The 15,020-nt window shown below is 42.5% G+C and overlaps 1 protein-coding gene across 1 annotated transcript; it reads left to right on the top strand.

The window, feature by feature from the left end:
• The first annotated feature begins 1,584 nt into the window (after window positions 1–1,584).
• Window positions 1,585–10,515, top strand: LOC114931970 (netrin receptor UNC5C). The gene is given in 14 exon segments (XM_029304130.2): window positions 1,585–2,206; window positions 3,195–3,409; window positions 3,736–3,949; window positions 6,004–6,128; window positions 6,130–6,337; window positions 6,809–6,976; window positions 7,242–7,406; window positions 7,723–7,758; window positions 7,832–8,102; window positions 8,219–8,367; window positions 8,628–9,367; window positions 9,499–9,887; window positions 9,974–10,075; window positions 10,160–10,515. Coding segments are annotated over 14 exon segments (3,015 nt in total). The 5' UTR covers window positions 1,585–2,145; the 3' UTR covers window positions 10,332–10,515.
• The last annotated feature ends 4,505 nt before the right edge of the window (window positions 10,516–15,020 follow it).

Raw genomic sequence — 15,020 nt, 5'->3', positions numbered from 1 at the left:
ACTTGTATGTATACTTTGTTTGCACGTTAATTCCTTCTATAGGATATCATTAATTACGGGTAAGTGCTGCGGGGATCTTCCTGTCTGTGGCTGAACGTCGCGAAATACCTAAAATAAATAGAGCGCGACAGAATTCCACGGAGAGATGCTCGAATGCACTTTAATGTTTATCGAGATACGTCAGTTGTATTTTTGGAAAAAGCTGGACAAATATTTTTAGACTCCGATATTCTCCATTTTTCGCTCTGCGATAATAAATATTTAAAAATAAAAGGCATGGATTTAGAAAATATCCGTTATCGTTAAATGGGTCTGTTACCTAACATCGTCGTATAAAAATATATAACGTTTTTCTACAAGATTTCTCCCGCAGAGCGCGAGCTGACACGATACGGGCTCGTTCTACACTCTCCGATCTATTTACACCAAGTAGCAACAAGGTATCGGTTTCCTGGGTGTGTAACCAAGCGATTCGGAAGCTCGTTTACCGTTACACCCATCTTCATACGAAGTCGTGAGGTTAAAGGGCCGTCGTCGCGTCTCGAACTCGTCCTCGCGGTTGGATCCGATTTCACGTTCGAGCGGATCGGCAGTGATCGACCGTAGGAAATCCCATATGTTCCCGCCAAGGATCCACTTCTATAGGGTCCCCTCTTCCACCAGGTTGATGCTCGAGTGATATCCATTCGATCCTTATACCAAAGCATCTCGGCGGTAGACGAGGTGCGATAACAATGACCTCGAGGCTAACAGCACTGGCTTTACGACGTGCCATGAATGAAGGGGGTGGATGAATATTGAATCGTCAAGGAACGGACGTATCGACATTTCGAGCACAACAATACCCTCCTCGACGTGCCAATATAAGTGTACTTGATTCTATCCGAGAAGATGTCTCAGCCACAAAATCGGATCTTAGTTAAGAAATGAATGACCCTCGATCACGCTTTCATTCCCGACTTCAATCGTTGTCGATTGTGACATCGATGTTCTGATAAAGGGTTCAATTATTTCCTCTCACGATCAGTCTCTTTAACGTTGTCAAAATTAATTATATACATTTTCCTTGTACATACAAACAACTTGACTTATTTTTTTCCTCGCAATTAAATCAAATTTAATTTGTTCTTTAAAACTAAAAAAATATTTATTTACGTGGATCAAATTTTTAAAACTGTGACAGTAAGCATGTTAAGAATTAAACAACTTTCTTCGATAAAGGTGGATATAAGAGTCAGACGGGTGCATATATTGAGAGAGTGATCTGTCGATCATTGTTCAGTGCGGAAGGAAAACATTCGCGGAAGAAAGCGCAGCCTCCGGCATCGCAAGCACCACCACCACCACCACTACCACCACCACCATCACCACCACCACCACTATACCATCACCACTATCACCATGACCGTCGTCGTTGTCGTCGTTGCCGCCGCCGCAGATACCGCCACCATTGGCAGCAGCAGCAGCAACACCCCCGACGACAAGGGGATGAAGAAGAGCGTCGGTATCGAAGTGAGACGTATATATATATATATGTATATATAGAGGTGCGCGCACGTCGGCAAGTTCAGTCGTCCACCGCGTGCCGACCTGCGAGCATCGCGCAGCCACCCTCCCTTAGCGGATTCCTCGTTTCCTCCGGTTTCGCTCGCTATCGCGCTCCGAGGGGTTCGAAGGCCGGTCACGTGTCCCCCCTTTTGCACGCTCGAACGCGAGTGCAACCATGCAAGTGCGAGCACCCTCGTACAGATTCGTCATATAGCCTAGATGAGCCGCGACTAATTGTCGTTTTGGCATTTTTTTTTTAAAAAGAGACACGGCTGCCCTTTTTGTAAATTGATAATTTTTCACGCGCGGCAAATATGACGCTCGATCGTTGGATCTGTCGTAGAGATCTCGCGTGCGACGATACACTGTCCTGATACGCGAATCACCGGTGAATGTTTATTAAAATCGTACAAGATATTGAATGAAATCTGACACAATAATCGCCGATTATGAAGTCCAAATCGTTTGAGGAAGGTGATAATAAGCGCGACGCTAGTAAAACTTGTCAGCGTAGAGCATGAAATTTGTTGTATCTATTAATTTATCCTAAGTGGCACCGAATAAAACGCCGATTTGAGTGAAATGTGAGGTAAAACGATGGAGCTGAGGATCAGTATTCTTCTTTTAACGCTTCTTCGCCTCGCCAGCGCGCTCGAAAGTAAGTAAGGCAGTATAGAAGTTTCACAATATTATTTTCGAAATATCAACATTTAATTAGCTTCCCCATTTGCGTAAAATATAGATTGTATCTCGCACACGTGTTGATTATTTAAAAATAAAATAACATTGCTTATTATATATACACATACATCATGTTATTGTTAAGCGCGCCAAACAAATCTAAATATTAATAGCTATTATTGCAACGTCGGCGCTTCCGCGGCCACTGAAAATTCATTTCGCTCGCTTCCGGCCAGTCGTTCGAAATCGCGGCGTTAAATTTACATTCTCGCGTAAGCCCCGCGTTACGGATCGTGACATGTTTTCTCATGAACGTGACAGCCGGGGGTAATCATCGTCCGCCGGTGCCTGGCTTACTGCGACGAGTCAAACAAGAAAGGCGCAATCGTTTCGGGGTGTAATAAAGTTCCCGCGGGAACTTGGAAGCGGGACGGCGAACACGAAGCGTAAAGTAAGCGTGGGGTTGATATACATGCGTGCAAAATCCGCTAAAACGCATCGCTGAGCCTGCTTTACCGTTTCGCATCTTGTATTCAACTCGACAGCTAAATATATATATGTTACGCGTCGCGCGTGGCGAGATACCGCGTCTTCGGATAGCGATAGACTTTCCAGGGAAGGACGAGCGCAGAAATGTACGATCGACACGTTATCGGATCCGATAATGCACCATTAGTAATCCGATAACGCCGTCTCCACACATCGTCGTTTCTCTTTATCGCGGTGACGCGGCTTTAATCCCCCTCGATGGACCAAGAGCGAGGCCTCGCGGCGACGATTTAATTCAATCGATTCGATATGAAAAATTTGGGAACGTATGGATTATGTTGCGTCAAAAAGAGTGGGAAAGGGAAGGGGATTATGCTGACGGCTCTATTGGATTAGCGGAATGAATCGCGTTGGAATTATCGATTTTTTCCGGCTCGCGCGAAAAAAGGGATAAGCGTGTGCTCGCTTATATATAGGTACGAAGGAAGAGGATGACGCGGAGGACGATGACGAGGAGAGTTATCCTGTCGAAGATTATGATTACGGTGACTACGAGACCGCGACTATAACGAGCGATACCGATCTCATCGCCGGCGGTTCCCTGCCGATTTTCCTGGCGGAGCCCGTCGACACGTTTGTCGTGAAAGGGAAACCGGCGACGTTGCATTGTCGAGCCGCGCACGCTCTTCAGGTAATGCACTAATAATTTCTAATTTGTACCTCTTTACGTTTAACGTTTTCCACGAAGATCTGTTGCCTTATTACATATATTTTCTCGTTACCTCACGTATCTTACAACTCGCTCCTTTGTATTACACAAGTCCAGAGTATCATTCTCGCACAATGCTCCTCTTAGGAAACATGCCTTTGTCTTTATTTCCTTCTCGGTTCAGACAAGTTTTGTGCACGATCCTCTCTCTCCGTTCTTATTACCCACTTAGCCGCAATTTAACGAAGACAAGTTGTTTCTTTCACGGCACGCAAAACTGCACGCTCCACCGAACTCTTTTTCCGCAGGTGTATTTTCGCTGCAACGGCGACCGGGCCGAGCGTTCGCAGCAGCAGGATTTCGTCGACCCTCGTACGGGAACGAGGGTCGTCGAGGTCGAGTTGAACGTGACGAGGAACGAGGTCGAGGAGTACTTCGGGAAAGAGAGATTCAAGTGCGAGTGCGTGGCATGGTCGGGACCAGGTCAAATTCGAGGGCAGCCCGCTACGGTTGAGGTCGCCTGTAAGTAGAGAGTCCTCCACACGCTCTGCGTGGCCCTCTATCCTGTGTGTATACTCCCTCCATTCTCTTTGAATGATTCTTTACCGACGCAAAGGATTTTCTCTCTTTCTCTCATTGCGGTAATGACCGGGCGCCGCTCGTTTCCGCGGTACGTGACGTGCTCCAACTCAGGAGATTACGTCACTTTCACTCGGGCTAATACGAGGGGAAGTACGAGAACAGTCCCTTTGAACGGACACAATGGTGACAACTATTTCAAAGATTTCCGTCCTCGTAATTCACGTAGGCGTGCTAATTCGCGGACTAAGAATAGATAATTATTTTATGACGAGCTTATTATACACTTGTAGTATCACCGTAATATATGCAATTATTATTTCCCGACATTCTTTATTTATATATATAATTGCGCTTGCGTGTGACGAGACGTCTCTACCAGAAAGGTCTCATGCGAATCATGTCTCATTAAATACGCGATGAATATAGTCCCGGTTATTTCATTATACGTACTATTATTTACATGTAGTAACTTTGTTAATATGATTCTCGTAATTCGTTTAAAGCCCTTGACGATACTCGAATGTAAAGTTCAACCCCTCCCTGTCTTATTCCTCCACATTTCGCAATGAGCCGGAAGATGGGACAAATTAAAGCGACAGAACGAGCGCGATTCGGTTTTCATCAAGTGTCCTGTGACGCGCAAATCGAGTACAAAATCTAATCGATATTCTATTGCAAACGAAACGACAGACGCGTAAGCCTCGGAATAGCGTTACGTTTTTTTTGCCCAGAGAGAGGAAACACAGGGACAATCTCTGTCATTCAACGCGAAACACTCGTCGGTTATCAAAGCTAAAATAAAGTCGCGCATACAGTCGCGATAAACCGTATGAAAAGTGTATTTTGGTATTTTTTCGTGTATGAAATTCCAATAACGATACGATTGCAATGGGATTGGCGGACGCTTCGTAAAAAAGGTGTAGCGCAAGAGCAATTTTCATTTAGACATTTCGAATCGCGCTATCTCGCGCAAATAAGCGCGGCAAACAGGATGCAAAATTAAATCGGTATTTGCGTTCAAACAGAAAGCAGACGCGCTTTCGAAATTGAATCCATGATGTCGATCGAATCGATGTTGTACTACGCGATTTGCCGTAGAAACGATTCTCCGCGCAACAATCTTATTATATTTTCGAACAAACGAAGCGTAGACAATTAATTTGAGCAAGAGCGATCACTCGTATTGAATTACTCGTGCGTGTTTAAATATTTTGTGCTCGCAGAGTGACGCATTTTCACGGATGATAACAAACGACGAAGAAAATAAATTGCGCGGAAGAACGATCGTACTTGCTATTCATTAGAGGGGAGCAAAGTTCGAAATGAAAGTTTATCGCTCATAAATGCGCTGACAAGAGCAGAAGTAACTTTCGTATGCGAGTTCTATATATAAATGGAAGAAAAAAAATTAAATTTGTTGAAAAGAGCTTTGAACAAAGCGACGTATTAAAATCCCATTTGTATCTTACAACGTATCGTCTATGAAAATAAAAATCCACGAAGCCACAGAGACAGGATAAGAGTAAAGGGGCGCAACATAAATGCATTTGAATTGATGCATTTGTAGATGGTCCATAGCGCGGACTTTGTGATGCCGGACGTATCATCCATCAGTCCGGTCTACGTACATGTAACGTGGGCATAGAATCCCGCCAGTTTCTAAAGCGCGTAACTGCCGCGTCGCGGTACACCATACGTCTATAGGTATGCTTACGCTCTTCAACGAGAGCAGATATGAAAAGCCTCGCTTTTTGAACGCGGACGTGGCGCGGCAAATAATGCCGAGCCAGGTTGGACGAATGATCGCCGTTATATGCGTGGTTCTCGCGTCGCAAATCTCTTTCCGCCTTTCTGATGGCGAAATCGTGAAAGCCCTTTCGTACGTTTGTACACGCGACCCCTAATATCGCTGAGTACCACCCTCTCTATTTCTCATCCGACGTCCTCTCGAGCGTGCGGATATTAAAAAAAACTGGCCGATGGGCGATTTATAGATCTGAAGAAGCACTTCCTGTCGCCGCCGTACTCGCTGTCGGTGGAGATCGGCCGTAACGCGGAGTTGCGATGTTCGCCACCTTTGGGCGTACCGACGCCGAAGGTCTCTTGGTTGAGGAACGGCTTCGCCTCTCGAGACGACGGCCGCCGGCGCAGCTTCCGCTCCCTCAGACGCGGATCCCAACGAAGCATCCGCATCCGGTTTCGTGCAATCCGCCGACGGACATTTGCTCCTGGGAGAGGCCGAATTGAGGCATCAAGGCAACTATTCGTGCGTCGCCGAGAACCTCGCCGCGAGGAGAGTCAGCGAACCGGCGGTGCTCACGATTTACGGTGAGCTATTTTATTTTCATCTAATATGCAAATTGCTGGCAAAATGCTCGGAAATTAAGACGAAAGACGCTAAAGAATTTATGGTTCTTATATGTCAGCTTGTAGTGTCTTCTTATTTTTATTTTTTATTTTATACACATATCGCCAAAAAATCTCTTTCTTCTTATTTACATTTCACATTGTACCCTCGAGATAAGAATCGCGTAGTCAATATCCGTACCGCAGATTCATAGCTCTTTGTCAAGAACTAAATTCGAAGTCGATGCGCTTGCAGATTTCACGGTGATTAAACTTGGATTTTCTTATTTTTAATTGACGTTGCATTGGATAAGCAATTCATTCGCGTCTTAGCCTGTTCGAGCCGCGGGGCATAACAAGATGTTATTTGTTCCCGTTTTAATTTCGTCGATATTTTTCTCTCTCTCTCTCTCTCTTTCTCTCTCTCTCTCTCTCTTCCCGATCCATTCTCAGTGAACGGCGGGTGGTCGTCCTGGTCCGGGTGGTCAGAGTGCAGCGTTCGCTGCGGTAGAGGCGTACAAAAGAGGACAAGAACATGTACAAATCCTGTTCCAATCAACGGCGGTCAAACGTGCCCAGGGCCAGCCACACAAAGGGTAGAATGCAATCCTTCCTGCCCTGGTAGGTAAACTATAAAGACTCATTCACGCGACGCACAAAATAATATAGAGTTACGTTCGCGCGACTCGTTACAGAATACGAAATTAACAAACACGCTCGAAATTAAAATGTATATTGCGTCTATATAGACGTTTAAGCGCTGTAAATATGAGTCTCCCGTTCTCTTGAATGATCAAAATACGCGATGTATCTATTCTTTCGCTGACTTGCAAATCGGATAATCACAATTTAATCGAGATTTTCAACTTCACCCCGTTGCGTATAGCGGTTGATGGCAGATGGTCAACTTGGTCCTCGTGGTCCGCATGCGGTCCTGATTGTTCGAGGGTAAGAAGGAGATCCTGCAACGATCCCCCGCCGAGCAATGGCGGTCGTTCCTGTCAAGGCAAGGACGTCATCGTCGAGTCCTGCTCCACGGATCGATGTAATGGTGAGCTCCAGCCGAGTTTCTCTGTTTCTTATTGTTCTTCGTGATACGCGCTCGATGCCTAACGATTTATCTGGGAGGAGCGGTCTTTTTAATCGCCCCGCATTCGATTGCTATTCGTAAAATTCGATGACTTTGCATGCGCGATGATTCATCGACAATGACTGCCTGAATGGATGAAATTGAAATATTTTCCAAGCCGCTTTTCGAAGTGATTAATTTTTCGGAATGTGGTAAAATGATGTAAAGTCTCTTGATGTAAAAAATTATTGTAGCATATGAAATAGAGACTAAAATATTTGTTTTTCATCGCACGCAGCGCTCGGACAAGATGGTCCAAGAGTATTTAAAGAAGGTAAAGAAAAGATTGAATAATTTATTACAAGAGTTTTCGTTTCCCAAGGAAAAAGAAATATTTTTTCTTCTAGCGACTAGAGCAGTAGATTACAGAAACATTCTCGCGCTGTGGATCACTTTAAGCTTAGCCGCGATAATTTTGGCCGTAACGACAATTTTCTTCGTTCGTCTAATGCGCCGAAAAGAAAGAATGGAGGCTTTGTACGGCGTTGCGAGATTAGACTTTCGTCGTCCGGATGATCTCGCAAAATCAGTCGTTTCTAAGAACGAACGCTCCGTCTTGGCTAGCGATAGGCGTCTCGAACATGTAATCGACGAATCGAGCGCCGTCAGATTACCCAGGTATATCAATCAATATTTCCGATGAAAAAATAATGAGAACACGGTATACGATATAAATATAAATCAATATCCGATTACATCCACATAATTTTACGATGCGTTGACGTAATGTGCAGATCCTGTTCCGAGCATCATTATGACGTTCCGCAATTGTCATTACCGTCAACAACGAGACCATCCCCGAGCTCCTCCGTAACTAGGTCTTCTTGCAAGAATTCGCAACGAGGACGCGGCATGTCGGATAATGAGGAGGGACGATCTTCTCGTAAGAAATTCCCATAAGTTCGAGAAACACGAGAGCTCTTTATGTAATCAGTTTCAATAAATCGATCTCTCTTCTGGAAAATAATTTTGCAAACAAGATAGGATCTCGGATTTCATATTCAATCAAAAAAAAAAAAAAAAAAAAAAATATGAATACACATCGAACAAAATGTTGAATAAATTATTTTAATAGACTTTTCTTTTCCGCGTGCCCGGATGAATGCTCTTCATCTATGGCAAATTGCATTTATATAACCTCAGGCTCGACATATCAAGCGAATCCAGAAAGCACGAACGAAGACGATGACGAACAGGACGATGATGAAAGACCGGACGAGAACGAGCGATCCGCGCCGGATGACAATAGTGGCTTTATCGTGAAAGCCGTAATCGACGAGCAAGGTGCTCTCCTGGTCGTACCCGAAGTAGGCGTTTCGATGTCTGTGCCGGAAGGTGCGATTCCGCGCGGTCGTCGACACAGTCTGCACCTCGCGGTTCTGGGAGAAAATGCCTTCAGACCGAATCTTCCACCTGGACTCACGTTGCTGTCCGCCGTGGTGGCCTGCGGACCCGCGGGTATCGATCTGGTGAAACCTGTGATCCTACAGTTCGAGCACTGCGCCGAATTGAGAACGGGAAACTGGGAGCTGAGTCTGTGGTCCGCGGAGATCGATCTGGAGACCCGTTCGAACAATTCCACGAGCTCATCGATGAGCTCGGGCGGTTCAACGTCCGTGACAGCCTGGCGCAAGGTGCTGATGCTCGGCGGCGATCCAACGAATATGCCTGGTCAACCATTCGCGCAACTCGATCATGGTGGTGTGTTCCTCGTCACGGAAACACCCAGTGTTTACGCAGTCGCCGGAGAAAACTCGGTGGTCGCGCCTGGATTGGCCGTGAAGAGGCTTTGCATAGCGGTTTTCCTATCTCGCGAACGCGATCACGTCAGATGCCGAGTGCTCGAGGACACGAAAGCGTCATTCAAGCTCGTAAGCGAACAGGTAAGTCCGAAATGTGCATTTCGAACTTGCATGTTGACCATAAACGTGTGTATAGGAGTTGCAGTTACAGTTTGTATGACGAATTTTTTTATTTATTTTTTTAAATTTTGAGTTATGCTTTTTTTTTGTAGGAACGTCGTTTAGGCAGCACTCACATTGATCATGGTACTCTCGGATTTCGTGCAAGCGGCACCTCGCTTCGTATCGATCTCGAAGACAGAGAGAGCGGTTTTGCCGAGCGACTGGAAGTACCTTACCGGCGCATTTGGTCATCCTCGAGGATCAGTATTCGACGTACTTTTAGAATAGAAAAAGTCGCCGGCGACCTTAGGCTCGGCTTCGAGTTTCGCGCTTGTCAACGTGGTTTCGAGGATCAATGCTTGCTTCTTAGGATCGATCTCGATCTTGTAAAAAGGAATAACATGAGCGGGAAGAGAAATGCCAATAAGGAATCCTCGATTGTTTTACGGACAAAAAATTCGGCAAGATCGACAGAATCCGTTGTACCGAGACCATTCAGGTATTTTTTACATTTATTTATAATTTAAAAGAATGGAATTAATTGATATAATAAAATCAATAAAATTTCATTTCGATTTTCTCTAGATTTTCTAAGACGCTTAGAAAGCAATTATGTCAGTGTCTGGATCCGCCAAGCGCACGCGGAAATGATTGGCGAATGTTGGCTCAAAGACTGCAAGTAGATCGGTGAGTTTTGAAGTAGTGTTTCGCAACCTATCTTCATGCTGCGGATTTGCGGAATAAATTTACGCCGACGTAACATTTCAACAGATACGTCGACTATTTTGCGACGAAGGCGAGTCCAACGGAACATATTTTGGACTTATGGGAAGCCAGACATCGCGAAACTACGGCTCTAGCAGATTTATTAAACCATTTAAGACTGATGGGACGCGTTGACGCAGCTAACGTACTCGAGAGTCGTCTGGGGCCATGGATCTAAGAGATTACAAAAAGAACTTACACTGCCACAAATAAACGATACGTAAATTTATATAACACGAGAGACAAAAGTTTTGTAAATAGAATAGTCATTATACAATATTAAAAAAAAAAACAAGTGGACGTAGAACTATGTTGTATAAACATTGACCATATTTGTACATAAAAGTCGTTTATAACAAATACTTACGTAATGCAATGTCATTTTACACCATCATATGATCCTTTTTACATGTAAATTAAAACGACGAAAATTACTTCTTCATAGTTATTAATTATTTATTTCTACTACATAAAAAAATAGAGATAATTATCATTGAAAAAATTTACATATATTTTACAAAGAAAGCTTTTATATATTATATATTCTTGAAACCAATCTGATATATTTAATTAATTATCAAACAAAAATGTTTCCTTTTATATTAATTTTTTAACTGATCTATTATTATTAATAAAGTCAATAATAATTTGCCTTCATCTTCATTACTTCCGACTAATTGCAATCGATAGTTGTGCAAATTCCATCCAATGAAACAGACTTTAATGAACAACATGACGGAGAGCGTTCGGGAAGATCAGAAATTGCAGATGATATTCACAACCGCATATGCCCAATTTGCACCTGAATACCGATCGTCGCGAGGTATCCGGTGATCCTCGAGCGAAATCGAACGGAAGCCCGCTCGAGGATCCAGTTGTGGATAGGCGGGTATTTAGATGCCATTTAGACATATCGTATCGCGACACACAAGCATTCGAGGAAGGCTCCCAGGTATCACGTCTTGGACCAAGGATGCATAGGATGCTCGAAACAATGGGCATTATCCCGTTTCCATATATAGGGGTAAGGGTCGAGAGGTTCAGCAAGGTATAGGTATGCAAGTACGGATGGCAGAGGCAGCAGCCCCTATATAGGTATGCACGTATCCCTCTGCTTTCTCTACCGTCTCCCTTCCGCCACTGGTTTCCTCTTACCATTCGTATTAGTTGCTCTCCCTCTCTCTCTCTTCCTTTCCGGATTCTCTTGGAAGGATGAGAGACCGTGGGGTGATAGCATTTAATCACAGGGGCCCGCTGGTGGTAATTCCACCGGACAATGCCTGTTGACCCGACTCGTCGGGGATGGCCACCCTTTAATCGCTATGCGATTCGCTAACCACGAGCCCGATATCTTTCTCTTTTTTCCGTTCGTCTCCCGATGCCTTCGTTTATTTTTCGCTCTCTCCTTCTGTCGAAAATTCGTTTGCGATCGAAAAATGTGGGGGTTGATGGAGGAATCGTTCGGTACGTATATAGTGACATTAAAATTAAAACGTCACGTCCTTTTCTTACGCGAGATGTTGAAATGTTAATCAGCGGAATAGAAATGAAAAGAGAAAAAAATCTCAGCGGTATTAATTAAGTTCTGAATAAATCTGTGCGTTTCTTGGATATAATAAGAAATAAATAACAGTATATTCAGTTAACCTTACAGATACCTCGATCGTTTCAGACAGGTGTTAATTAATATTTTAATTACTCTCCGTGCAGCCTCTCATTTCGTAAACGACATCTCGGAAATAGCGTGATATCGCATTTCAGGGCGCAAGATCGACGTCGAAGACTCAAGGTTCCTAAAGGTGCGGTTGCGTTCCGTTCGACAGATCCTTAAGCGTGTGTTGTGCACGACGTTGCGGTTACGCACGAGTCACGGGTTCGTGCGTAATCCACGGGCGGGTCACATAAATCGCGCAGACACAGTATCGTATTAATTTCCCGGCTAATCGCGATCGGGATCTACAGGCAATTACGAGAAGTATCGTCCAATCAGATTGCACGCGCGGCGCTTTACCCGCTTCCGTTAACGCACCGCGAAGTCACGCACACACGCGCAACGCGCTGCGCCGGACAGTCCGGACGTGCAAAACATGCGCCTGCACGCCGCTCGAGGGTGGCTTATGAATCGGACATATCGCGATCGAATGACGTGGAATCGACTTCGTACGTGTGCCCGGTATAGTCAGTAATTTATGCCGTAGGCCGCGGGGCGACCGAATACAATAACATCCGTCAGACTTTTAACTATCAGATTCTACGCATTCGGGTTAGAATTCATTTTTATTCCGTAGATATTGATAATACAGGGTGTCTGGTAATTAACGATCACAAATGGATTCTTTGGTCAATTTGGATCAACGATTTTTCCTCAGCGAAAAAGGTCATCATTTTTTACAACTTTCTAATATTTTGTCATTATGTATCTTTTTATAACTAAGCCTCAAATTAAAATTTTATTATATAATAGTAAACTCTACCTGTTGACTTTTAACTCCAAAACGTTTAGTTTTCAAAAAACCCATTTTTTTCAATCGCTTATAACTCGAAAATTATTGACTTCTCAACATTTTTGCTAAGGAAAAATCGTCTCCAAATTGGCCGGACACCCTGTATATAATAATTAAGATTTTTTATCTCAACCAAACTGACTATATGTTTTGTTAAATCATACACTACGTTTCGACCATCGGTTATGCGATCCTTTTCAAGTGTTGTAAGCTTTGATTTCTTTTATATAATATTCAGATCTTTACGGTTAAAATTTAGTCACATTATAAAATATTTAATAAACCGACTTTGAAAAGCGCCTACTTATGTATATAATAATTAATATACGATTAAAATAAAAAAGGTACTTGAAACGTTCAGAGCGAGGGAGTGTCCGCTTTTAAAGGAATGCAATGAAGATTTTAACATTTGAATGTCTGCAGTTATTAATAAGGGTCAGTCGGAATATTTATTTTTTGTAACACAATCTCATTAAAAAAGTAAAATGTGTACTTAGACTGTCAAAGAGCGGAGCTATCTTATGATAAAATATGGTTGTAAAGAAACATGCGTATATATATGTTTTCCAGTTAAGAGTGTGATGCGGTTGGTGTACGACGTTACAAGTCGCCGAATGTGCGTGTAACGCAAAACTCGTCGGTATATCGTCTTTCAAATAATTACTTTTCGTCGAAAGGAAATGAAGGAGGATCTCGAGGATAAGGAGGGTATACGATCGTTTCATACGAGGGAAGATTACCGTATGCGCTAACGAAAGGAGGCTCGTGAAGGATGTGGAAGTAGTTGAGATCTTATCGAGAATTGCGCCCCCGGGGAATCCAATCGTAAACGACGAAAACTAAAATTACGAACAGCCACCGACCAAGACTTGTGCGTGTCGAATAAATTAAGCAACCTTTGCATGTCTTTAAATTTTTGTTTCTTTAAACGAAACGAAATATTCTAGGCCAATTTAAATTCCGTCTGGTACCATTAAATGTCATTTTTATTGCGATCCCATACATCGTTCTCTCTCTCTCTCTCTCTCTCTCTCGTTATATTTTTATATTTTTCTCAAAAAGATATTTCTCCCGCTATCTCTATCTCTTCTAATAATATTTGTTTTTTTTATCACATTTTTGATACATATGTGTGTGTTTTATATTCTCTAAAATATATTAATATAAAATGTGTCTGTGTTTACTATTATGCAAATACATGATAAATATGGTCGAATAATTAAACGCATGACGGTGTTGAAAATTTAGATTACCAGTACAACGTGAGTCGCGATAAAATAGCGATGTAATAATAAGAGGGGAATATTGCCATTTATCAAGTTAACTCGTTAGCACAGCAGCTGGTATTAAAAATGTTCGAAAAACCGTTCGCGCATGCAGCCGTATATACGTGTCGACGAGAAAGTTTTGCGACGAGCGAAAATTCCCGAAGCGGAAACCGCCGCCAAAACGGCAGCGAAAGGAAGAAGAGCATTTTTTCACTGTCGTTCGCCTGGATTTTTGTAGCGCCATCGAAACAAAAAGCTAGCCACATAGTTTCCGAAACAATTTCGTCGTGGAATTCCACGACATTCGCGGCTAAAGGGCAGTAAATTTCACGCGTATTTCGTACATGTGATATAGCTTCTACCAAAATTGTTATCGGAAAAAGAATACTATTTTACGAAATTTATACTATAAAATCGAGATAAATTGCCTTTTCATTTTACGCCCACGTATTGATTATTATCTTCTCAATATTACAAATAAGGCAACAAGTTATGTCAAGATCGAAATTATTTTTTCATTCTACTATTGCAATTATGTTATTTTTTCTTTATCATGCATCTTTCCTTTCTTCAAAATTTTTGAATGACGTTACAACTTGAAAAGGAATCCTAAATAATTTTGTAACAGTTTTGCATTTAATAATTAATAAAATCCCAGGCATCTTCGTAAATTGCCTTTTCATTTTACGCCCATATATTGATTATTATCTTCTCAATATTACAAATAAGGCAACAAGTTATGTCAAGATCAAAATTATTTTTTCATTCTACTATTGCAATTATGTTATTTTTTCTTTATCATGCATCTTTCCTTTCTTCACAATTTTTGAATGACGTTACAACTTGAAAAGGGATCCTAAATAATTTTGTGACAGTTTTGCATTTAATAATTAATAAAATCCCAGGCATCTTCGTAAATTGCCTTTTCATTTTACGCCCATGTATTGATTATTATCTTCTCAATATTACAAATAAAGCAACAAGTTATGTCAAGATCGAAATTATTTTTTTATTCTACTATTGCAATTATGTTATTTTTTCTTTATCATGCATCTTTCCTTTCTTCAAAATTTTTGAATGACGTTACAACTTGAA

Source organism: Nylanderia fulva, unplaced genomic scaffold (genome assembly GCF_048542155.1).
Source record: "Nylanderia fulva isolate GAGA-0341 unplaced genomic scaffold, ASM4854215v1 Scaffold10, whole genome shotgun sequence".
Taxonomy (NCBI): domain Eukaryota; kingdom Metazoa; phylum Arthropoda; class Insecta; order Hymenoptera; family Formicidae; genus Nylanderia; species Nylanderia fulva.
Note: the sequence above shows the minus strand (reverse complement) of the source record. Positions and strands in the feature narration are given on the sequence as shown.